The 23,565-nt window shown below is 40.4% G+C and overlaps 2 protein-coding genes across 3 annotated transcripts; both read left to right on the plus strand.

The window, feature by feature from the left end:
- The first annotated feature begins 259 nt into the window (after positions 1-259).
- Positions 260-8,483, plus strand: pomt2 (protein-O-mannosyltransferase 2). 2 transcript variants are annotated; one of them, XM_023283377.3, is made up of 21 exons: positions 262-1,150; positions 1,236-1,320; positions 1,412-1,516; positions 1,678-1,786; positions 2,940-3,048; positions 3,602-3,761; positions 3,850-3,956; positions 4,064-4,146; positions 4,459-4,568; positions 4,666-4,732; positions 4,842-4,902; positions 4,985-5,063; positions 5,411-5,562; positions 5,645-5,736; positions 5,831-5,907; positions 5,987-6,058; positions 6,147-6,206; positions 6,300-6,405; positions 6,512-6,652; positions 7,742-7,853; positions 7,985-8,483. In XM_023283377.3, the coding sequence occupies exons 1-21, from the start codon at positions 831-833 to the stop codon at positions 8,088-8,090; spliced, it is 2,313 nt and encodes a 770-aa protein (XP_023139145.2). In that variant the 5' UTR covers positions 262-830; the 3' UTR covers positions 8,091-8,483. The 2 variants fall into 2 exon arrangements, with proteins under 2 accessions (XP_023139146.2, XP_023139145.2); XM_023283378.3 differs by lacking the exon at positions 6,512-6,652 and having other exon boundaries at positions 260-1,150.
- Positions 8,484-9,986: 1,503 nt separating this feature from the next.
- Positions 9,987-22,566, plus strand: lin52 (lin-52 DREAM MuvB core complex component). Its single transcript, XM_023283382.3, has 6 exons — positions 9,987-10,014; positions 12,543-12,617; positions 12,704-12,741; positions 12,872-12,938; positions 13,130-13,213; positions 22,176-22,566. Exons 1-6 carry the CDS (start codon positions 9,996-9,998, stop codon positions 22,229-22,231), a joined length of 339 nt encoding a protein of 112 aa, XP_023139150.1. The 5' UTR covers positions 9,987-9,995; the 3' UTR covers positions 22,232-22,566.
- Positions 22,567-23,565: the final 999 nt, after the last annotated feature.

A 23,565-nucleotide genomic window follows, 5' to 3' on the forward strand; every position in this document is an offset into this window, starting at 1 on the left:
CTAGGTGTCCCTCTAGTGGCCAAACTATTGCAATGCACGATCACGAGCTCTGATTTTCCATAACTTTTTCCCATTTCCTGTACCGGGGATATATCTTTTTAATATTTGCAGTGCAATGTTTTTTTTAAACTGGCACTTTATTATAAAAATATGTGTATAAGAGAGAAAACCGAATTGGACCACCACACCAAATGTTCGGAAAATCCAAATATTCCAAATAGGACCTTCCGGTGTTTCCGTAGAGGAGCAATGGACGCCACGGGGATTTTGGGAAATTGTGTTCATCCTGCAAATACGTTGTCCACATCGCATGGATGTATTACATGAGAATACATCTCCCAGACGCCTGAGCGGCTCATATGTGTTTCGTTGACTTGAACTACGAGCTACTGTGAAGTCTCCGGCTGCTAATGTACATTTTAAAAGAATAAATCCGTCATTTGAGGAACAGAGAGCGTTAGCATCTTGTTAGCTAATATTGTTTTGAATGCCGCCATTGGACGACTGGACTCTTGGCTGCGAAGCTGAAATACGTATGTTATGGATGGAAATTTCTGAGTAGCTTGGCGAAGATGTAACTAATACGATGTGTGGTAAATTGTTAGGTAGCAAAGGTGTGACATTCACTGTCAGTGTCGCCTCTTCTGACATACAGTTTTAGAAATTGGAGTTATATTTTCTAGCATCCATGCTAAATGTAGTTATTTGCCCCTGACAGGACAGTTGCACATCATCATCCACATACCAGCTAACCATTATTTATCATATGATTTGGTAGTGCTACCAAATTATTTACCTGCCTTGGAAGGGAGTCTGGTCGTTTTTATTATATGTTTAGTTTCCTGATGGCAAAAGAAGAATGTATTTCACAGAGGAACAAAACAGAGCACTCCTCAATACTGCGAAACAGAAAAAATATTCCCACCTCACTGAAGACCTCTCAGGCCCCATTCACTTCTGTATCAAAGGACAAAATCAGTCAAACTGCTGGACACTCGTCAGAAGATGACAATCAGTCCTCAAATGGATCCTCAGCTCAGTTATTTACCAGGAGACATGGTGAGTCTCCAGTCAAAGTGCTGCTGTTACTGGTGGTAGGACTGTCTTTCTCTACACGTCTCTACAAGATAACAGAGCCCCCTCATGTGTGGTGAGTTAAAGTCCTTTGCATGAATACATGTGAATCATTATTAGTGTGTTTTTTATTCACACAACGACTTGTCTTGGTGTTTCAGCTGGGATGAGACACACTTTGGAAAGATGGGCAGCTACTACATCAACAGGACCTTCTTCTTTGACGTCCATCCTCCTCTTGGAAAGGTGAGATGCCAGAATAACCATTTTGTGTAGACTCAAGTGTGTTCACTGAAGCCTCTCTAGTGCAATGTGTGTCTTTGTCACTTTGCTGCAGATGCTGATAGGTCTCGCTGGTTACATGACCGGTTATGATGGCACCTTTCCTTTCATAAAGCCTGGAGACAAATATGAACAGCAAAACTACTGGGGGATGAGAGGGGTAGGCTGCTTTCCATACTAGAAATAATACCCTTTACTAATTGAGTACAGTGCAATTTAAATATATACATACAGTCTACTGTATAATTCATATATTACAACTTAATAAGTGCAAGACAGTAAAGCCGTTGATGTGTTTTGTTGCTGATTCTTGTCTTGCAGTTTTGTGCTGTGCTGGGCTCCTTTCTCCCAATCTTTGCCTACCTCATAGTGCTGGAGTTGTCTCAGTCTCACACTGCTGCTTTCATCACTGCCATCCTGCTAATATTTGGTGAGTTTTAAAGATAAAATTTGCAATATCTATGATACCTTTTAGTTTCTTTCTTTTTTCATTTTGGCAATAGAGAAAAGCACTTCAGAATGTCCACAGATACTATAAATAATTTCATCAGCAATTTTCATAGCAAAAATGATTTGTGCAACTAGAATCAGAACAGTGCACACAAGGACATGTTATTACTTAGTGAATGTTTTTCTTGTTTTTTAGAGTCCTTTAAATGTTCATTTTGCAGCCAAATCATTTAACCATTTCTCATCAGCTAAACATGAGATTAAACCTAACTTCGGTGTGATTTTTAAAACTACAGAACTATCAAGTGTCGTCTGTCACAAAATTGAACACATTTCCTGCTTATATGTTTTCTTTTGTGTATGTGTGAAGCTTAAATGTGACATATTTTGACATAAAAGCAGCAAAAATGCAGAAAAATTAGACATTTGCATCTCCAGAAGCAGGACAATGGAGGTTTGTTGTGTTAGAATATACAGTTGTGGTTATAAGTTTGCATACCCTGGCAAAATCTATAAAATAATCTTTAATGAAAACATGAATGATCAGAGCAAAAACAAGTGCGTGACAAGAAACAACTTTGTCTGACCACTAACCCTAAATGAAAGAAAGCTTTTTTCATGATTAAACACGTTTTCTATTTTAAAAATGGGCAATATTTCACAATTTTTGCCAAGGTATGTATACTTATGAGCACAACTTTCTGCCAAAAACACAAAAAAAATGGCACACGATGTCTTCTCATAGTTTAATCATAAGAATCTGGCTTTTTAAAAAAAAAAAAAAAAAGTTTTGTTGTTGGGGTTTAATTTAAACATGCATAGTAGATATTTTCGTTCATCACATGGTCAGAAGTAACTGGAAAATGCATAGAGTTTCTGTCATGTATGGTAACACAAAATCATTGCCTTCACTATATGTGGACTGATCATTCTATCTGTTGTGTAGTCACTGCAAAGCCTGCAGAAGCCTTTTCTGAGTCACTGTCCTGCTGTTTGCTGAACAATATCTTCAGCATCTTTGAGAAAATATATTTAAATGTCAGATCATTCAAGACAGTGAAAGGTCTATTAGCGTGCATTTATCATATTGTTATAAGGAGAATGAATCGTGCTTATCATCTCCTTCCTGACAGACACTGGCTGCATCACCATCTCCCAGTACATCCTGTTAGACCCCATTCTCATGTTCTTCATCATGGCAGCAGTGCTGAGTATGGTCAAGTTCAACCAGCAGAGATACAGGTAAGACCCCACTAAACTCTGCATCTGTGTTTTTTTTTTTGTTGTTGTTGTTGTTGTGTCATTTCCTGTGCCATTTAGTCCTGAAATTATAAGCTATTTCATTCATTACATGTACAAGAGTAAATTAAGGGCTCACTATTTTGATAATCAGTCAAAAATTTCATTCAGTTAATGATAATATTATTATTAATCAGTTAATTTATCAGGTATTCGTGCTACACTCCACTGCTTTCTTATTTACAATTTCACGTGGTATTCTCTCATCATACATTGAATACTGATACTTTATGATTAGTAGATTTAAAGTCCCACTTTGGACTCTGATGCCTTGTGATCTGTCAATGTTTTTCTAAGATTTGGTTACCAAATTACTGACTGATTTCTAGAGAGTAAGTGCTATTTAATAAGTATGCTTAAGTCATTTCCTTACGTGCTGATAATATTTACCAGGTGGTACACAGGCATTTCACACTACATAGCTCCTTGTCTGCCACTGGGTTTTATGAAGCTGTAAATAAGCATTTCATTGTTCTCTGCTGGCTGTTGTTTTCAGGCCTTTCACTGCCTCCTGGTGGTTTTGGCTGGTACTGACTGGTGTCAACCTGGCTGGCGCTTTTGGAGTGAAGTTTGTGGGTCTGTTTGTCATCCTGCTGGTTGGGCTGAACACAATCTGGGACCTGTGGAGACTTCTGGGAGACCTGAGCCTCTCACTGGTGAACAGCAGGATATTCATAATTTTACTGATAGTGCTGATGAGCGATGTTAGGGGTTCGACCATCCTTCTCGTCTTTTTTCTGGCAGGTGGACGTTGCCAAGCACTTCCTGGCTCGAGTTGTTGGACTCATCCTGCTTCCACTCTTCCTCTACGTTACAGTATTTGCAGTGCACTTTGTTGTTTTGAACAAAAGGTAGGTATGATTGTTGAATGCAGAGTGATCATTGCTAATCTCATAAACTATGACATGATGAAGTCCCACACGTTGTTTGAGTGGTCGCGATTGTTCTGTCTTGCCAGTGGACCAGGAGATGGTTTCTTCAGTTCTGCCTTCCAGTCCCGCTTAATGGGGAACAACCTCTACAACGCATCAATGCCTGAGTGTGAGTTCCAAATACATCTCATGAATCAAACCAAATGTTGCTGCAGCAGTGTTTACTAAAACACAAATAAGAAAGTGGAAATTAGGTTAAAGATAAATGCATACATTGCTTAAGTATAATAGCCAGATGGCCTGAAACTTTTGCTTACATTTTACTGTCTTGATGAAAGAGCATGTCAGGGTTTTACTATCAAGACTTGTTCACACTTAGTTGCATGATTGTCAACGTTTTAAAAGACATTTTTAAATAAGTTTACTTGTTTCACACAATTTAATGATCTGATCCTCCTGTTCTCTTGTATTTCTGATGCAGACCTGGCATATGGCTCCACCATTACAGTGAAAAACCTCCGGATTGCTGGAGGCTATTTGCACTCTCATTGGCACTTATACCCAGAAGGAGTGGGATCACGGCAACAGCAGGTCAGCTGATGAATTCAACTTTCTGGTATTGTATATTATTATATCTGTACTATTTTAACTCTGGATAAATATTTTTTTCTCTGATTTGTACTCACAGGTTACAGCCTACTCCCATAAGGACTACAACAACTTGTGGCTGGTTCACAGACAAGATGATAATAATTGTGAGGAAAATGTTACTGATTTACTTTTCAGAGTTAGGCTTTTTAACAATCCAAATCAAATTTAGCAAGGTCATTTTATTGTTCATTTCTATTGTTTATCTTTAATAAGCTCAATCTGGGAGCCCTGATCTGGTTCGTCATGGTGACATCATCCGATTGGAGCACAAGGAGTAAGAATCATGAGTGCACAGTCTCACTTAAATTGTATATCTTGTTATATTATGAATTCTAAAAAATATTCTGTCCTTTCAGAACAACCCGGAACCTTCACAGTCACCTCCATGAGGCACCTCTGACCAAGAAACACTTCCAGGTTACAGGCTATGGCATTGTGAGTAGACCTATAACATAAAACTATAAAGCAGAGCCCAGTAACTTGGAGCTGGCAAATTGTGGAATTTACAGCAAAAAGAGGGTGTTCAAAGGCACAGACATCACTGATCTAAAACTAATAGCGGCATATAATACACAGAAAAAATGATGCATATTACACTTTAACCATCAGCTACAGTAAAATGTTGAGATTGCAACAGTTTGTTTTCTGTTAAAGCTACTTTCATGTGAAGTTACTAAGACGCCTACTGTATTATTCAGAATTAGTGACACATTAGATTCTGATTGCCTGTTATTGTGTGCTTATTTGTCCCTGATATTAAAATATCTTCGACCTGTTCTTAGAACGGTACAGGGGACACCAATGACCTGTGGCAGCTGGAGGTGTGTGGAGGTCGGAAGGGTGACCTGGTGAAAGTGCTGCGTAGCAAAGTTCGCTTTCTGCACCGAGCTACTGGATGTGTGCTTTACTCCTCTGGCAAGACTCTCCCAAAATGGTAACACTGATCATCGTATCAGTCACTATGTCATCATGTATATTTAGAGTCAAAATGCACTGCAAGTTTCGTCTCTATTCAGGGGCTGGGAGCAGGTTGAGGTGACCTGTAGTCCCTACTTGAAGGAGACTCCAAGCTCTCAGTGGAATATTGAGGATCATATCAATCCCAAATGTAAGATAAACACATTTTATATGCCTCTATAGTGTTTTACAAACATCTTGATGTTAAATATTTACTAAATATTACTTTTTGTGTGTTCTGCCAGTGCCCAACATTAGTCTCTCTGTGCTGAAACCCCATTTTCTTGAAATCTTACTGGAGTCCCACATTGTTATGATAAGAGTAAGTAATTAGCCCATCTGCCCTATGAACATGTGTCTTTTTAAAATTATTGAAATTTTCAAAAAATGTGTCTTTTTAGGGTAATAGTGGCTTGAAACCCAAAGACAATGAAATGAACTCCAAACCTTGGCACTGGCCCATCAACTACCAGGTGCACTGGATGATCTTTGGTATAAAGTTTATTCATGTAGAATTGAACTCGCTTTAACTGTAACAGTTGCTGGTTTATTTTTGTGAAGGGACTGAGGTTTTCAGGAGTGAATGAAACAGAGTATCGTGTTTACCTGCTGGGAAACCCTGTAAGTCTTTTATTCTTGCTTCATTTTCCTGCTGGTACTTCTTGTCTGATAAAAACAGACCAACACTCTCATGTTTAAATACTATTTTTCCAGGTGGTTTGGTGGCTGAATCTGGCCAGTTTGGGGTTGTATCTCATCATGGTGGCAGTGGCGTCTGTCACCATCCAAAGAGGTTTCTCACTGGGCCCAAAAAGAATAGGTATGATTAATGCCAGGGAAGTCGCTGTGTTTGCTCTGGCTGATCAGCTGAAGTGAACAGATGATTTTAGCATTTAATAAATGTAAGTTATGCGGCTGTGTTTCAGAGCAATCTCAAGTGCTTATGAGAGGAGGAGGACTGCTGCTCCTTGGTTGGCTGCTTCACTATGCACCTTTCTATACTATGGGCCGTGTCCTCTACTACCATCACTACTTCCCTGCAATGCTCTTCAGCAGCATGCTAACAGGTACCAAACCCCACTGCATTTTTCCTGCTTCTAATATACAGAGCAGTGGCTTTCAGACTGTGAGTCATGCTGCATTTTCATACTGCATGAGATGAAAAGCAACTAAGGCACTTGCATCAGATTGTCACAATTTGCAGCATTTTTTTTTGCTCCTGTTTAAATTCATTATGAAAATTATAGACAAAGTGCAATATTTTTTCTCTTTTAATGGTATAGGTTGTAGCCCACACTATGGCTTAGTTCCAGAATCCATGCTTCAGTACAATAGTGTAGCAAAAAATGATTCGTTACATCCCAATACATAGCATGTCAAATGAAGTATGCCAGAAAATACCAGGATAAACTGTTACGTATGGTTGGATTTTGCAGTATGTAAGATAGCATGTTTTTCTGTCCATTCTGACCCGCAATTCTCTGCTCAGCTTCGTCACAAATGCCAAAATACTAAAGCCACAATGACCATGCAGACAGATGACAGTTCTTTTGCACTGTAGACTGAGAAGGTCACAGTTTAGGACAGTTTATTAGGACAAAGTATGTCCCATTTATATGCATCCTGCATGAGACGGTGCTTTGTGAGGGCCACTATGGTACATAAAGTACAAAGAAACCTACAGGGGGTCCTCTGTTTATGACGTCCTCACCCTACAGCGTTTCATCGTTACGTCAGAACTGGTTACGTGGAACTACTTGGCGAGTGGAGCGGACGAATACGTCGTCACGCGACGCTATAAGACGGTTTTGTTTACAGTCGCCGGTTGCAAAGCACCATGAGAGTTACTCCAAATCTGTAGAAAGACGACAAATATTAATAGAAGTGACAAAATCCATCAACATTAACTGTAGTTGTTGAGGAGGGCACAGTTATTTCAACTCGTCACACCAAGATTGCTCAGTGAAACCACTAAAAGACCCTAGTTTATGCTGCCTTTGCTCAATCATTATGAAACTGACAGCTTTGTGACTACCCTACAACAGTGCCCCCACATTCCATCTTCAGTATTGTCTGATGGGAGCCCACAGTGTTTGATTTTGATTCAGAAAAAGCAGTCATGTTGTCCACATGTTTCTGGTTTCTGTTTGTTACAGGAATTACAGTAGACATCCTGTTGAACAGTGCTGACCTGATACTCCAACCACCTTATTCTGACTGGATGCAGAGAGTCGGCCAGATGGTACTTCTACTTAGCGTTCTTTACAGGTCAGATGACTGGGATATTATTGTGATCTTGTACTGTTTCATCCTTACACTGTCACAGACAATATATCATGAGCGTGTGATTTCTGCTGCATTCAATGATGTTTCTTGTCATTATATTTTCTCCCCATCAGTTTCTACCTGTTCCATCCGCTGTCCTACGGCATGACCGGTCCTCTAGCACACGAGCCGGGCAGCGCCATGGCAGGCCTGAAGTGGATGGACTCCTGGGAGTTCTAGTCAGTTTTACCTGAATATGACACTAATGATGTGATATATACAAACTGTTTTTACTATGAGGGATTTAAATCACTCGTGTGTATCACAGATGTGTGGACTTCAGAGTGTTTAAGCGTAGAAACAGTTTTCATAAGTTACTGTCTGAGTCTCAGTATTTGTGTCCCAGCACTTCCACGTGTTATAATGTGTCATGTATGAAGAGTGCTGAATAAGACAGGACCTGAATCAAAGTGTTGTGGAGCGTACAAGAATAAATATCTAGACTTTAATCATCACCAGGCTGCCTTAACTCACAACACAACTTCCTTACTGGACTTACACTACACTAAGCAATGGCTACTGACTCTCAGTGTTTACATTTCAGTTTCGTCAATAAACAGAAATATTCTTGTATTCTGTGGTTGCTTGTGCTTATGTAATCAATATTTCATTTAAAAGGTTTGTGGAGAAAATTTTTACCCGTGGAACACAGTCGAAGTTTAAAACACAAACTGCTTTAAGAAAGATGTCATTTTTGATTTCTCCTGTGCATTGACATAAAGTATATCTTTGCTATTATTAGTAACTGCAAGGATGTTGTGATTATTTGTAGTAATTCCAGGACTGTGGTAGTCAGATTAGAAATTCATAACACATAACTGAAATTTCCACAGAAAGCATCAGTTTATCCAAGGTTCTTTACCCAACATGTGTCATAGATCTCCCCAAAGTGTGATTAAGACCTCATTCTCTCTTTCTGTCATGAGCTGCTGAGAGCTGTTGATCCTGGCAGAATGGTTTCTACCACTGGTGCACACACACAACATCCTTATTAAAGTTTCTTTTCAGACTTCACATACAGATCATCTACACCGATCAGCCACAACTTTATGACCACTGACAGGTGAAGTGAATCATCTTGTTGTAATGCAACGTTCTGCTGGGAAACTTTGAGTCCTGATATTCATATGGATGTTTGACATGTACCATCCATGTAAACATTACAGGTCAAGCAAACCCCCAACCCCCATGGCAACAGCAGTCCTTGATGCCAGCTGCCACCCTCAGCAGGACAATGCAATCAATGTTCGAGAAAGGTCTAAAATTAGCAATCCGTCCATTATCTATACATCGCCTAATCCTCTGTATGGTTTCAGTTGGGTTGAAGTCTGTCTGTTTCAGGTTTCACATGGACAGGTCGCCAGTTTATCGCGAAAGATTAGAAATTTCTTTACAATATTGTTTTGGCAAAGAAAGGTGAAAATAGTCATTATTTCACATAAATAGCACCAAACAAATACATTAACACAAGATAAATGGGTATTTGATGAGGATTGTTTTTTAATCTGCAGGCATACAAAAGATTTTGTCCAAGAAACATGATAAATATCACCTTTATGTAGCCCAAAAATCAAAAAACATAGAAATTAATTACATAAATTGTGATGTCAATTTTTTTTTATCTTTGAGCTTTATTTACTATCCAGAAATTTTGTTCCTTGTAAATATAAGACATTCTGTATGAATTATTCACATCTTAGGGTAAAATGCTAGAAAATCTGCTACTACATCATTTAAAAATAAGCAATCTATACATATCCATTAAAAGTAAATTAAATTATTAAATTCCTAAATGATAGTAAAATAGACTGATTGGCTTTCAGCATTAACAATTTTTTCATGTTGCTAATAGAGGATGGTTATGTTTACTGACTGAAAATATAGTCAGTTTTGTGATACTGAACCCACTCACCCAGACCCAAACAGAACCGTCCGGTACATAACGTCCATCATGTGTTGGTTGTGGTTCCTGCTCTGACTGACACACTGCGCCTCCTAACGGTCGCTTGGTGAACTACAACTACACGTCAACTGAAAGAGCGGCCGTTGCTATTGGTTGCCGTTTGTCACGTGTTTATTCTGAAGATGGCGTCTCCTAATGGAGGTAAATTCTAATTCCTTACCCTGCTACGCTGTGTATAAACTGTAAATTAGACATGTGTAAGCTCGCTAAACCGCTAACGACTACATAATATCTTACTGAAACGTCCAGAGTCGACGGAATACGCGTGTTAGCGCTGTATTCTGGCTGTTTAGAGATGTTTTTCCGTTGCCTGAAGCCTTCAGCAGCCTCAGTGTTGTGTGTCCAGTGTGTAGGGAAGCAGACAGCAGGCTTGAACCTGCTGTGACCCACAGAGCTGCTGGTATACATACAGATTAAATCACGTCTGTTTACAGCGTATTTGCAACAGCTACGGTGTTTTTGTGTCACAGCCTCGTAGTAATTTAAGCACGTTGATGGCCTGAGTCTTTCAGTATTTCTACCATTGCCTTGTCTAAACTCGAGCTGTATTGTTGTGTACGGTTTGAGAAAAGCTGTATACCGAGTGTCCTCTTTATTATGGGCTTCTGTGCAGTCTAATGCAACTATTCTGTCATGAAGTCTACTTTAATGATGCCTACAACTGTGTCAAAAGCCTTAGAAGGGTGGATTAAATCTTATGTTTTAGCTGTTGTGGTACCTCTCAGTAAAATTCAGTCCAATACTTTACCATCTTTTACTGTGTATTCTTACCTCAGTAGTAAACCTATAATTGAATTGTATTAAATAGCAGTTAGTTGTGTATGTGTACCAGATAAAGTGGCCAGACTACCCTGTTCACGTTTATTAAACGTACAATACAGGCCAAAAGTTTAGAAGCAACTTAAAGTTTCTGTTCATACTGTCTTTCTTAAAAAGTAAAAAATTAAATTAAATAAAAACCACTGTGAATTCTGTGGATTTTAAGATGTATTTACTGCATGATCAGACTTTGATTTCACTGATATGCACCATTTTCCTCAGTTTACCTTTAGGTATATATTGATGTTACCAGGCAATTGCTGGATAAATGTTAACAAAAGAAAAGAAGGGCTTAGTTTTAGAGTTGAGGACATTTGTGAGAGACACAACTTCAGTGCAAAAGTAAAAAACAAATCACAGTCTGCATTATTCACTTTAGCTCTTTGGCTTTTGAGAGGTTGCATTCAAAAATCCCAGTAAATCTCAGCTGTGTCCATATCTCTATAACGACCACAGAAATGACAGGAAAGAAACCGCTTAGTAAAGAAACAAGAGTACAGATAAAAAATACCTGATAATTATAGTAAAAATATTTTCTGATGAGTGACTCTTTATATAATGATTATGTTTATTTTGTTGCAAAGTATACCAATGAAACAATGATTTTTTTTTGTACAAATTTCATATTGCTTACCAACCTTTGACCTGTAGTGAATATGAGGACATATTTTAGGTTTAGATTTGCAATTTTTATTCTCCAGTTTGGAGTCTTGGAGCAGAATTCTGCACCAGAAGACGAGACATAGTCGACGCCAAAACCCAGACACTGAGAATTACTGTAATCTGACCTGAAATTAATGCAGTGGTCACAGTCTTGTGATGGAAGTGTTTTAAATAGCAATTGTTTGTGCAGGTGTACCAAATAAACTGACCATACCTTGTTAAGCTGCAGTTGCCTCACCAGTTAAATTTAATAAACATACATAGTTTTAACTTATTTATGAGGAATGTGAACAAATACAGATCAATAGATTTATTTTGTCTTCTAAAATGATACCAGATGTCATTAAAACTTATCATATTATACATAAGCACTGTATTATAAATTAAATGGCATGTCTTACAGGGGTTCAACACATGCATGGAGTATTGGAATCAGAATGGAAGTGGCTATATACCAGACATTATATGTTGTTTTTGTATACTACATGTTTTTTACATTTACCAATAGTGGCTCTTTTCATCTTAAAGGGCTGCAGCTCTCCGTTCATTTTGTTTCACAATGACTGAATCATAATTTGAAAACAGTGCAATCAACAAATCACAAAGACTGCATATAACAATATACTTTATGCAGCGTGTCTGACCCAGAGTTTAAACCATTGTTTGTAAAACCAATAGTTTGGAAATTTATTCCATCATCATTTTGTAACAGTCAAACTTTTGGTGGTATTTTATGTGGCAATCGTTCATCACGTGTTTTAGTCTCTTAAACAATTAATATTGAAGTGAAGCTTGATTTTTAAAAATATGCAAATCAATGCATATTATGTCACAATATCTGTCAAAACAAATTTCAGTGAGATATTTTCCCCAAGTCACTACAGGATGTATTGTTTGAAAATGTACTGTAGCTTTGGTCAGAGGTTAAAGATGATGCTTGGCCCATTTGCGATGTTTTGTAAAAGGCCAGTTATATTGGTTTAACTGTAATTGTGGCATTTTGATATGTTCAGCTTATTTCCCCTACTTTTGTTGTTCAGATGTAAACATAAAACCAAAAATCTGTGCACAGTACATTGAGTAACTTTGTGTCACACTACAGACGTGTCAGTCTGTGATTCTGTCTATGATTATATCTCATTGCAGCATCTGTATTTTACATTAAAAATATTTCTGTGTCTTGATAGGTGATGATTTTGAGTCGTCTTTGCTAAGTTTTGAGAAGCTGGACAGAGCGTCACCAGATTTGTGGCCAGAGCAGTGTAAGTTCAGATCCTCCCTGCTTTTATGTAATTGTGTTGTACTGTATCTTATTTTTTCCTAAATTATCCTGAAATCTCTTGCACAGTGCCCGGAGTTGCAGAATTTGCTGCATCTTGTAAAAATGTGAGTTAAGATTCACTGTGACTCTCCTGATTTTAAGGCTAGATGGTTGACACACTGTAATATGTTGGGACAATAAATGTAAATTTTCCAAGAGTTGTCTTCTGAGACCCTTGTTGTATCGTCATCGCAGCCCATCACTAATTCGCCGCCCAAATGGATGGCTGAACTGGAGAATGAGGACATTGAAATGTTGAAAGGTGGGTCCAAACAGCAGCAATGCTTTGATTTTGAGAGATTTTTTCTGTACGTGCAGCAGTTATTATTATGCAGGAAGATTGGAAAGAGTGTTGACAGAAACAACCTTTACATATAATCCTGTCAAATGGGATCACATTTTTCCTAAAATCAGTTCCATGGAGCTAAGATCTTTCCTGTTGTCCTTCTGTAGAGCTGGGCAGTCTGACCAAAGCCAACCTGATGGAGAAGGTCAAAGGACTTCAGAATCTCGCTTACCAGCTGGGTCTAGAGGAATGTAAGTACATGACTGACATAACCATTGCAATGTTGACCTGTAAGAGATGCCTTAAATTGTTTGCGTGATCAGTTCATTAAAATCTGAGGGACAAATGTGTAAGTGCACTGAGTTCCCACTAGATGGTGATCATAGCCTTTCTATAGTTTTGCTTTTGTATCCAGCTGTAGTAGATTCCACAGCATCCTTAAGTGTTTTTCTATTCAAACTCCAAACAGATTACACTTGCTCTAATATGTTTTTGTCCAAAGCTGGAAAACATAGTGTTGATATTGTAGCTTTTCAATTTAGGATAAAGTATCCAGTCAACCTGCAGAAATGCGTTGACCTTGAGGTGTTAAAATAATGGATTTAGGTCATCTTGTTCATCTTGTTAAATGAAAAAGGTAAGAAACAAGGGCATGTCCACAAGAGCCCATGCAACAAATGCTCAAGCGTTTGATGGATGTCAAATCTATTTTTTTAATCCATTTCCCACTGCTTCCATTGTCATAATCCTTTTGGAGTGTGGATTAGAGAGATATCGCTAAGTGCTCATATTTTCCTAAGAGAAAAAGGGGTATTAATTTTTCCACTGAAAAACCCAGAAGCATTGTAGAATTGTGATGTACACCCCTCTGCAATATAAATAATTATACGTGAAGGGTTTGTCTTCCAAGTTCAGTTAAATTTAACCAAACATGCCTGTACCGAAAAGCCAAGTGATCCAGATTTTAAAAGCAGTACATCTTATTGTTTGTGCTGACTGCAGTGCTTTGTAAAACTTCATTAAAACAGCCTGTACTTAAATAATAATTTAAAAAGGCTTTGATAAATTTTGAGAGAAACACGAGTGGGAAAATTTTAATTTTTTTAAAAGATAATCAGATTTGGCTCCAGTGTGATTTAAATGCCTAAGATTTGCTACAATCATAAATCTACAAATATCTAAATAGGCAATACATATAACAGGCTAAAGAAAGCATGCGCTGTATTTGCCCCAGGCCACAAGTCACAAATTAATTTAGCTGAAAAATTGTCTAATCTCCTTGACTTCCCTAAACCAGGAGAAGCGTGTAATCTGGCTGGTATAAAGATGTTAGCTGTCATAGGTGCAGGACTGCGGGCTTTGCAATCATGTCATGTACCTCGGGATGACGGGACACAATGATGGTTATTATTGGTGTCAGAGCAGCCCTGTAATCGGTGCCTGTTTAATGCTCTCTGGTTTAATTTTCTCCTTTTCCTGGCTGTCAGGGGAGGCCTTGTAAATCTCAGCTACTTTTTCATCATGTTTGTGCACTCTTCAGTACCCGTAAACATACTCCGCAGAGGCACGGCAGAGCGAGGGCAGTTGACAGGATTTATTGCCCCTCCCCCTTCAACATGTGGACCATTAAAGAGGGAACTGGTTAATGGGCAGAGCACAATCAAGCAATGAAAACTCACCCAGCCTACTGCGGTGAGAAAGGAGACCTGGACCAGGCCCTATTCCTAGAATACACCTAAGCAAGACTGGTGTGGGTTCCTGCCTTTTTCTTTTGTGGCCCGTGCACTTATTGCTGCATGCTCCTATTTGTACATGGATGCGAAGGGAGGATGAAACACACCCTTTATATCCCCCCTCCTCCCATCAGCACCCGCAAAAATGGCGGTGTGACGCTGGCCCAGTTAGCTCCAGAGGGGATTGACGCGTGCCTCTTCCTCAGGCCCCAGCTGTTACTCCACCCCATGATGAATGCCGCTGTCGTGGGCCGCTGAGCGCGTGCATCAAGCCCCATGTCTCTGGGGAAAGCTGAGGACTCTGATAAGTGCTGTTATTGGAGGTAATTGAAAGCTGAGTGTTCCTTTGGGATCCGCTGAAGGGCTGGTAACATGGCTGCTGGATTTGGTTTGGTTTGACACATTCATACTTGTGGCCTCAATTCTACTGGCAACAGTTTTTTCCCTAAATTTGCTGGCAGTTAAGTATAGTTTGCAGTAGCTTCATTAACAGAATAGTACAAAAAAGTACTTCACAGGCTAACTACAAGAACCTAAAGGCATTTGCCAGTTTATTGTGTTGTGATGCTGGTTGGGGCTGCACAGTGGCGTAGTGGTTAGCACTTTCGCCTTGCAGCGAGAAGGTCCCTGGTTCACGTCCCGGCTTTCCCGGGATCTTTCTGCATGGAGTTTGCATGTTCTCCCTGTGCATGCGTGGGTTCTCTCCGGGTACTCTGGCTTCCTCCCACAGTCCAAAAATATGCTGAGGTTAATTGATTATTCTAAATTGCCCGTAGGTGTGAATGTGAGAGTGATTGTTTGTCTTTGTATGTAGCCCTGCGACAGACTGGCGACCTGTCTAGGGTGTCCCCTGCCTTCGCCTGAGTCAGCTGGGATAGGCTCCAGCCCCCCCCGCGACCCTAGTGAGGATTAAGCGGTGTATAGATAATGGATGGATGGATGGATGCTGGTTGGTTAATTTCATGAGCTAATGACAGTGACAAAACTGGGGTGCCCAGATAGTTCAACAGGTTGAGTGGGTGACCCGTGAATAGTCCCTGATGCAGTTGCTTGAGTTCAATTCCAGCTCACGGTCCTTTGCTGCATTTCCTCCCCCCATTCTTCTCCTTGCTTTCCTTTCAACTTCTCTACTTATCTATTAAGTAAAGCCAACAAAAGGCCAAAAAATAACATTAAAAAAACAGTGACAAATGGTTATTGTTCTGCAGTATCGTAGACTACAGTTGTTAACTATATTGTGCCACCTTCACGCTTACCAAAATGTTGTCTGCTCCATAGACTAACAGAAGCATTTCTTTGCCTCTTAAGCAGACAACTGTATCACAATAGTCTAAAGCTTTGATATGTAAGTAAAACAGCATCACTTTGGGTGTAGGACCACCTGTTGTGGCTTCTGTCGTACCCCAGATCACCTGTCCTCCTCCATGATGCCACCTGCCGTACACCCCGGCTGACCCCTGTTGCGCCTGCCTGTGTGAAGGTGAGACTGAAGGTCGCCCTGCCCTGACAGCTGCTAATGGGCCCACATTCACCACCACCTCCTCCTCACGCTCAGGATCAATCTCCGGCCTATTAGAAGCATGCCGCTGCTGAATATGATTGCATTCACTGGGCCCCACTAGTGCTAATGTGCCTCTATCAATCCATCAGGGTGGGCTGACCGTGGGGCGGGCGGTTATGAAGTGCCTGAGCTGACAGCCGCTGAATGAGGAACAGGGGATGCCTCCCCACCGCCACCGCTCTTCCTCCTCCTCCTCCTCACCTCTACTATTTCACCGTGCTCGTCTTTTCAACTCTCCCCTGTGTCTCCTTGGGCTCATCATTGCGATGAATGGCAGCATTGTGGCGTATCTCCTTCAAGATGGCACCTCCTGTGTGAGGAAAGTGAAAGAAGGATCTAGGATGGTTCTGTTTGGGAGCTCAGTTTACATCATCTTAAAATTCACTAACCTTGGGCCTTGTGTGTACCTCGGGTTGGGCCCATTGTTCACATGGTCATGGATGTTATTTCATACTAGTGGTAGTATTTATAGTTACAGCCTTCTTGTTGGAAGATTTTAAGTGGTTCCATGCAATTTTTGCAACAGGCTAACATGAGCATATCCTTGTAGCTGTATCTAATAGAACTTGCACATATCTTAAACAGGATCAGTGTAGGAGCTGTGAAAAAAAAAGACAGAGGCATAGTATAACACACATTCACACTCGCACACACAGTTTCTCAGTCCTGCCTGCCTGCCGCCTCCCTGAGCAGATCGGAAATGACACCTCATTTACATAAAGGCATTAGGAATTCATTGGATTTTCTTTCCCAGCTAATCATAGCGCGGGTGTAAAACCTTTTAGGCTTTTTAATGAATGATTTTTGACTGATTGCCTATTAATAAGGACACCTCTTGAACAGGCATAGGCTGGGGCAGGGGTTGGGAGGTGCAGATGTGTTTGTTTTGGTGTGTGAATGTGTGTGTGTGTGTGTGTGTGTGTGTGTGTGTGTGTGTGTGTGTGTGTGTGTGTGTGTGTGTGTGTGTGTGTGTGTGTGTGTGTGTGTGTGTGTGTGTGTGTGTGTGTGTGTGTGTGTGTGTGTGTGTGTGTGTGCGCGCGTGTGTGTGTGTGTCAGCCAGGCGAAAATACATCGGAGGAGGAGGAGGAGGAGGAGGAGGGGTGGGCCCCTCTCGGTTGGGACATAAAGAGGAACCAGTGGCTCCCCTGGGAAATCACAGCTCGTGTCTGCATCTTAAATATCCCCGTGAAGTATCAATAAGTGGGTAATTGAATTTTGAACACAAACATGAGCGTCAGGTGTATGTGTAGCGAGGCGGGGGGTGTCGGGCGGGTGCCTGGGGCTGAATATGTGTGCCTCCAAGTGTTGCCATGCTTGAGTGTTTGTGTGTGTCATCTCCTCTGTGTCTCCCTTGTCCCCAGGGAGGAGGGCGGTGAAAGTGGATGTTAAATCCATTAAATAAAGCTTACATCCCGTAATAGCTGAGCAGCACTCGGAGATGGGCAGTGAGGGTCAGATAAGTCCTCTTAACTCTTAATGAAAGTGAATAGGGGCAGTGAGGGCTGGGGTCCAGGACTCCAGTTAACCCAGGCGGTCATCTGTCTTTGCAGCTAACAGGGGTCCAGCGGCTCATCGGGAGCGTGCCATTGGGAGCGAGGGGAGGTGGAGGTTTGGAGGGACGGGGGGACAAAGTCATGATTACTCTCATTTTATACACAGGGGAGTGGTGGTGGGGGCTGGGAGTGGGCTGTGACAATGACACCCAGATCACTCCTCGTAAACGAGGGGAAAGTAAGATGTTACACCACCGCATCGCCTCCGCATTTACATTTGAGCCACATGGGATTTGCCAAATGAAAATTGCAAATGCGTCTGGGTTGTAACAGCGCTGGCGTTTGCTGCTCAGATTAGGAAAGAAGGAGACATTTTAAATAGCCTCCTGGCATATTTAGCTGTTTGCAGATGCGGGTTAATCTCCATTGTTGCAGTGTACCAAATCAGGGCAGAGAGCCACATCCAGACAGTTGTGGGACTGATATGTGAACTGGGGGAATAATTACTTAAATAAAAAAAAAAATGAATTGAACCCAAGCAGTGGAGAATATCTCATTTAGGTAAAATTAACTGTGTTCACTAAACTGCTGTGGTAGATTGTGATGGAATCTGTGACCAGTTAGGGCTAAATGATAATTAGATCGCAACAAATCAACGGGGCAAGGCGATGGCCTGCAGAATCCATAAGGTGTCATTTAGTATGGATGGCAGTCGTAACAACATGCTGATTAACTTAGTGCAAAATTAGTAATTGACCTTTCTAATCAACTAAACAAATCTGTAAGTCCCCCTAATCAGTATTGATCTCCCTGGCTGTATGACAAAGCCTGTGTGCATTTTCTGTTTGTGTTTCCAGCTTATCAGTGCATGGGTGTTTTCTTATGAAGTTTTCTATACTCTTGTTTTTATGTATATATTATAAAAAATATGCAGCCATTGCAGTGTTCTATTATTTGTCATGATAGGTCCGTGTCAAAAAATCTTAGTAATTTGTTGAATAATATAACTTGTACAAAAAAATATAAAATTGCACTGTAATAAGCTAATGCAGTAAGCAAACATCACATCTGAACGCTTATGCAAACTGATGTTTCTGAAGCTTTTTAGCCACACTGCCATCATGTCATCATTGTCAGTCTGACAGTAGGTCTGTGAGGAGGCCCCTTCTGTTGGTCTGCGCTTTGTACTTGATGTTACAAAAATGAGATATTCAAGGTCCTCTGAGGATGCACCATGAGGTTGTTTTGAGTAAAGGTTCTCACGGCTGGACTGTCATGTAATTTGGTCGACATTCTTGCTGTCTGTTGGATGGCTTGTTTAAATTTTGGTGATCCCTCAGTTTCTGTTTTACACCTTGATTTGATCTTTGTTGTTTGTTTGATTTGTTAATACCTAAATATTTGTAAAACTACTGACACTACAGTCACCCTCGGCTTTATATGTAGTGCTGTGAGCATGATAACATATTTCACTGGTATGGTAAAGATATTAACATTACACCTGCTCGGCATCAAGATTTTTGAATGCTAATGTTTGCATTAAGCTAAAGTTGCCATTACAAATTTAAGTACAGCCTGCTGCAGACAAAATCAGTGGTCCTGCTGTGCATGAGTTTAGTTACAGTTTGTCTTTGCATCTTTTAAATTGTTTAATGATGTTCCTTCCAATTAATCGAACTAACATCGAAACTGCAGTTACAAACAATTAAGTTAGCAAACTGTAGATGCCTCAATTTGGGATATTCATCATCCTGTGCATTGTGCAGTTATCTGTGTGTAGCAGTCACGCTTTTGAAGGGTTCTCATGTGGTCATTCTTCATCAAATGTTTTAAATCTATCACGTGGTCAATGTTGAACTGATGCAGGTTGTCAAAAAAAATATATCACAGTGTCTGTGAGTGGCAGTTGGATATTGTGGTTAAATCATTCAGTCCTAGTTACTGGTAAAGTTTTGGTCAGCCAAGCAGCAGGCCATTTCTGCTTAATGGGGTCTTTAACGTTATTATATCAGTAATTTAAGTTTCTACCTGGCTAGAGGGCGACTCAACTGAACCGTATTTAATGAGACACTCAGTGGGGCGAGGAACCCCAGGAGGAGTGGCACAACCATCACTGAACTGTTTTACAGTTTGGGCTCATCAAGAGATGGAGAAAGTGATGATAAGAGGGAGAGAGAGAAGCATGACACCTTAAAAATCAAAAATATTAACTGCCACCCTTTACCGTTCTAAGTGACATCACCGTACTGGCAGTTTTAGGGTCATCTCAGTGTAATTGCTTTCCCTCGCCTAATTTTGATGGCTTCATTTCAATCTAAAGCACCCTCTGCATGTCCAGGGGTCCGTTGATGACTTTGTTTAGGGTGATTTGAAGAGACAGCAAAGTGCAAAATGAATCTATCCCATTCCAATTAGCATCATCTTAAACCTAATGATGGACACCTCAAGGTGATGTGGCCCCCACACCCAGATGAACCATTATCATTCCACCCAGGGCAACTCATCTAAATTACTAACTGCCCCAGGTTTTTCATTAGCCACTGTGGGCAGGGAGGGCGGGGCCGTTCTTCACCGACAAAGGCAAACAGCAGCCAGTTAAGATCCTAATCACATTCTTCTTACAGGCTTTCTAAAGGTGGATGACTTTCTGCTTAGTGCTTGTTTGAAATACGTGCTGGCTGCCACTCTGTAGTCTCACACTTGTGTGGTGTACAAGATTTCTTAAATGCCACTTAAAGTCACCGAGGTGATGGCAGCTTTGCAGCTCATAGAAACTGTAGTGGAGCTGAGAGGCTGATCCTCTTCTTACCTTTAACAAAGAGTAATTACTGTGCCTCGATGGTGCCTCTCCAGGGTTTATGAGGATGCTGCAGGAGGGTCCCTGCAGTCTCCACAGTCACTGAAGGGTTTGTCTTTGACAGAAAAGCCTCTGCAACGATTGCTCTCCCAGTGAAAACCAGTTTCATAAAGGGGCCTTCAGTAGGGATAATCGTGTCTCAGGACTAAGTTAACACACTTGTTTGTCCATGTGGGCAAGTTTGCCAGTCTGTTTTATTTTTCATGACAGGTCATTCCGTATTGTCACTGCAATTCTGTAGTGTGAAAATGAGTGAACTGTCATAACGTTTTCAAAATCAAACGTGATTTTCATCTAATACCATAATGGCCAATATGTGAGAATATTTGTGGTCTTATTTTGGTGTTTTAAAGGGATAAAATCACTTTATGTTATATGCATTTCAAATTGAATAGGCATTAATAAAGTTCCTGCATTTCATTGTAATGTAAAATCTCCTGTAGATACAGCTTTAGTCATATCTTCTGTGTTTATGTGTCATATGATTTAGTGCACATGGATCACCGTGCATGCAGCCTGTTGCAGTGGCTCCTGCTCTTTTTTTTCTACTTTTTCCTATTTTTATCTTCTGATTGAACTTTATTGTCTGACTGCTTGTTTGTTCGCTACCTATGTTTATATTTTTAAGATATATTTTGCTACTTAAGTTGATCTATTTGTTTTGCACCATTTATATTTCTAATACTTTGAATGGGAGCAACTGTACCATAAGCAATTTCCGATTCTGATTTTGAAGCATTAGCTACAAGAAGAACCAATACATATGTGAGGACATTTGTTTCTGGAGTGTTGTGTTTGCACTCTTTTAGGCTTATGTGGTTTAAAAGCAAAGCAGTACTGTCTATTCATACCTCCTGCTCATGCTGTTGACCTGTAGTGATTTTCTCACCTCAGATTGTTTAATTTTAATGCTACTTTTAGTTTGAATGGTTAGAATTTAGACTTTGGTGTTGCTTTGCATTATTTGCTGTCCCATTTAACCTCCCTTGACCTCTCTGATTTATCTTGTGACCCATTAAAAGGGTCCCAGTCAGTTTGGAAACCTCAACCACAACCATATTTAGTGTTTAGTTTTTGGTATTGCTTAAAAATTCATGGTTGTTTTGCCCTTGTTCCTATTTCCCAGTTATTTGTCACCTATTTAAACCATTTTACACCATAATCACATTAACAATACCACTCACTTTTATAGGTAGGTCTGACATTTGTACCTCACTACTCTGAAACAGCAGTCATGCGATCACAAGAGTCTTTGGTTGCTTCGTCTCCATTTCATGTTGTTTTCCATGTCCTGAATGAACAGATGTTTGTATAAATTGCTTCCCAGTGTGACACTGCAGATATTAAATACATGCTTTGCATTAATAACCAACTGCTCTGAAGTCGTTGGAGCTGCAGGCAAATGTTGTGTAAGACTGACAGTTTGTTTCTGATTTTACCAACTTATTAAAGAGTGTTGGAAGGTGGTAAAGCAAATTAAAATGAAGCATAATACTGATTAAAAGCGGTCTCTTAAGTTGTACTGTGGTTTATCCTGAATGTGTGATCTTGTGTCTTCTTGTCTTCCAGCCAGAGAAATGACCAGGGGAAAATTCCTGAACATCTTGGAGAGGCCCAAGAAGTGACGAATCTTTATTTCAAGCGACAAGAAATTTGGGATTTCAAGGTGATTCAGATCTCTGTGTTTATCAATATGCGATGAACACGTTCACAACAAAGACTTTCACACCTTAAACTGGAGCAAAATGCTCTCTCACACATTTGAGGTGTTCTCTTCAAACTCCTCCGTGAGCCTGTTCTCTAGATAGATGCCTTTGCTTTTATGGAAAATTAATACTTTTCACTGAACTTCTCTAAGGCTTGTAGAGCCGACTTGATTAAATGTCCCCTATTTATTCCTACTATTTTAAACATGATTTTTTTTTGGGTGAAATTGTTTAATAAACTTTTAAAATGAAAAGATGATTGCCTGTTATTTCACTTGAAAGTTTGCAGCCAGAGCAGCTAACTTTGGTGATGCTCAACTTTTAATTAGGGCAATAACTTAATGATTCTGTCATTTCCACGCAGTGCAGCACCTCTCTGCTGAGCTTTCCCGGCCATCAGAGCATGTTTTCCTTCTAATGAGCATTGGAAGCAGGGTCCCCTACACAAAACATTGCGTAAAAATAATATTGCTCATTGTCATCGCCGTTAATAAGAGTTGACATAATTACTAGGACCATTTCTTTTCTAATTAGCACACTTCAGCGTTGTCAGAACTAGCGGCCGGGCAAAAAGAGAATCAGACAGGCATGCCGAATTGGAAACAAAAAGAAGTCCATCCGCCATAATTAGGTAGGACAATGCCTCGGACTGTTCTCGGCTGGAGATGTCGCTGAGGCTCTGGCCGCTCACTCCCAACAAGTTACACTTCTCCCCAGGCCGCTAATAAGCCCCTAATCGTCTTTCCGATTCACACGGACAGAGGCCGCCATTGCCTCAGTGGCTTCACCCCCTGCCCTGCCTCTCACACGGACCCCGGCTCACCCCTCTGGAAAAAAATGTAGGAATTATTTATACAATTCTGCAAAGAGTGGCTTCTGTGCTGGGACGAGGAGGGAGGAATCTGGGGAGCCATGAACACACCATGGACTAGTAACAGGGTGACAGGAAAATGGCTTTAGCTGGAAAGCTCTAGACAGTGTGTAGGGAGGCTGGTAATTGCACTTTGTGAAAGTACCAAAAATGACACAATTGATGTAACTTGGCACTGCCTACCATTTGTCCAATAAATCTAAAGCTGATCTGACAAAAATAAGTCCTAAGTGCCCCTGGCTTTTTAAGGTTATGTGATTAGTAAGCTAATAAGAACACCTCTGGGTTGCCAGATTGCTTCAGTTCCTTTGGTTATGCTCCTCCGCTGTGATGCTTTTGGCTTTTAAAGTGTTTTTTATTGGTTTGTTTTTACTGGTGACTT

Source organism: Amphiprion ocellaris, chromosome 20, assembly GCF_022539595.1.
Source record: "Amphiprion ocellaris isolate individual 3 ecotype Okinawa chromosome 20, ASM2253959v1, whole genome shotgun sequence".
Classification (NCBI taxonomy): Eukaryota; Metazoa; Chordata; class Actinopteri; family Pomacentridae; genus Amphiprion; species Amphiprion ocellaris.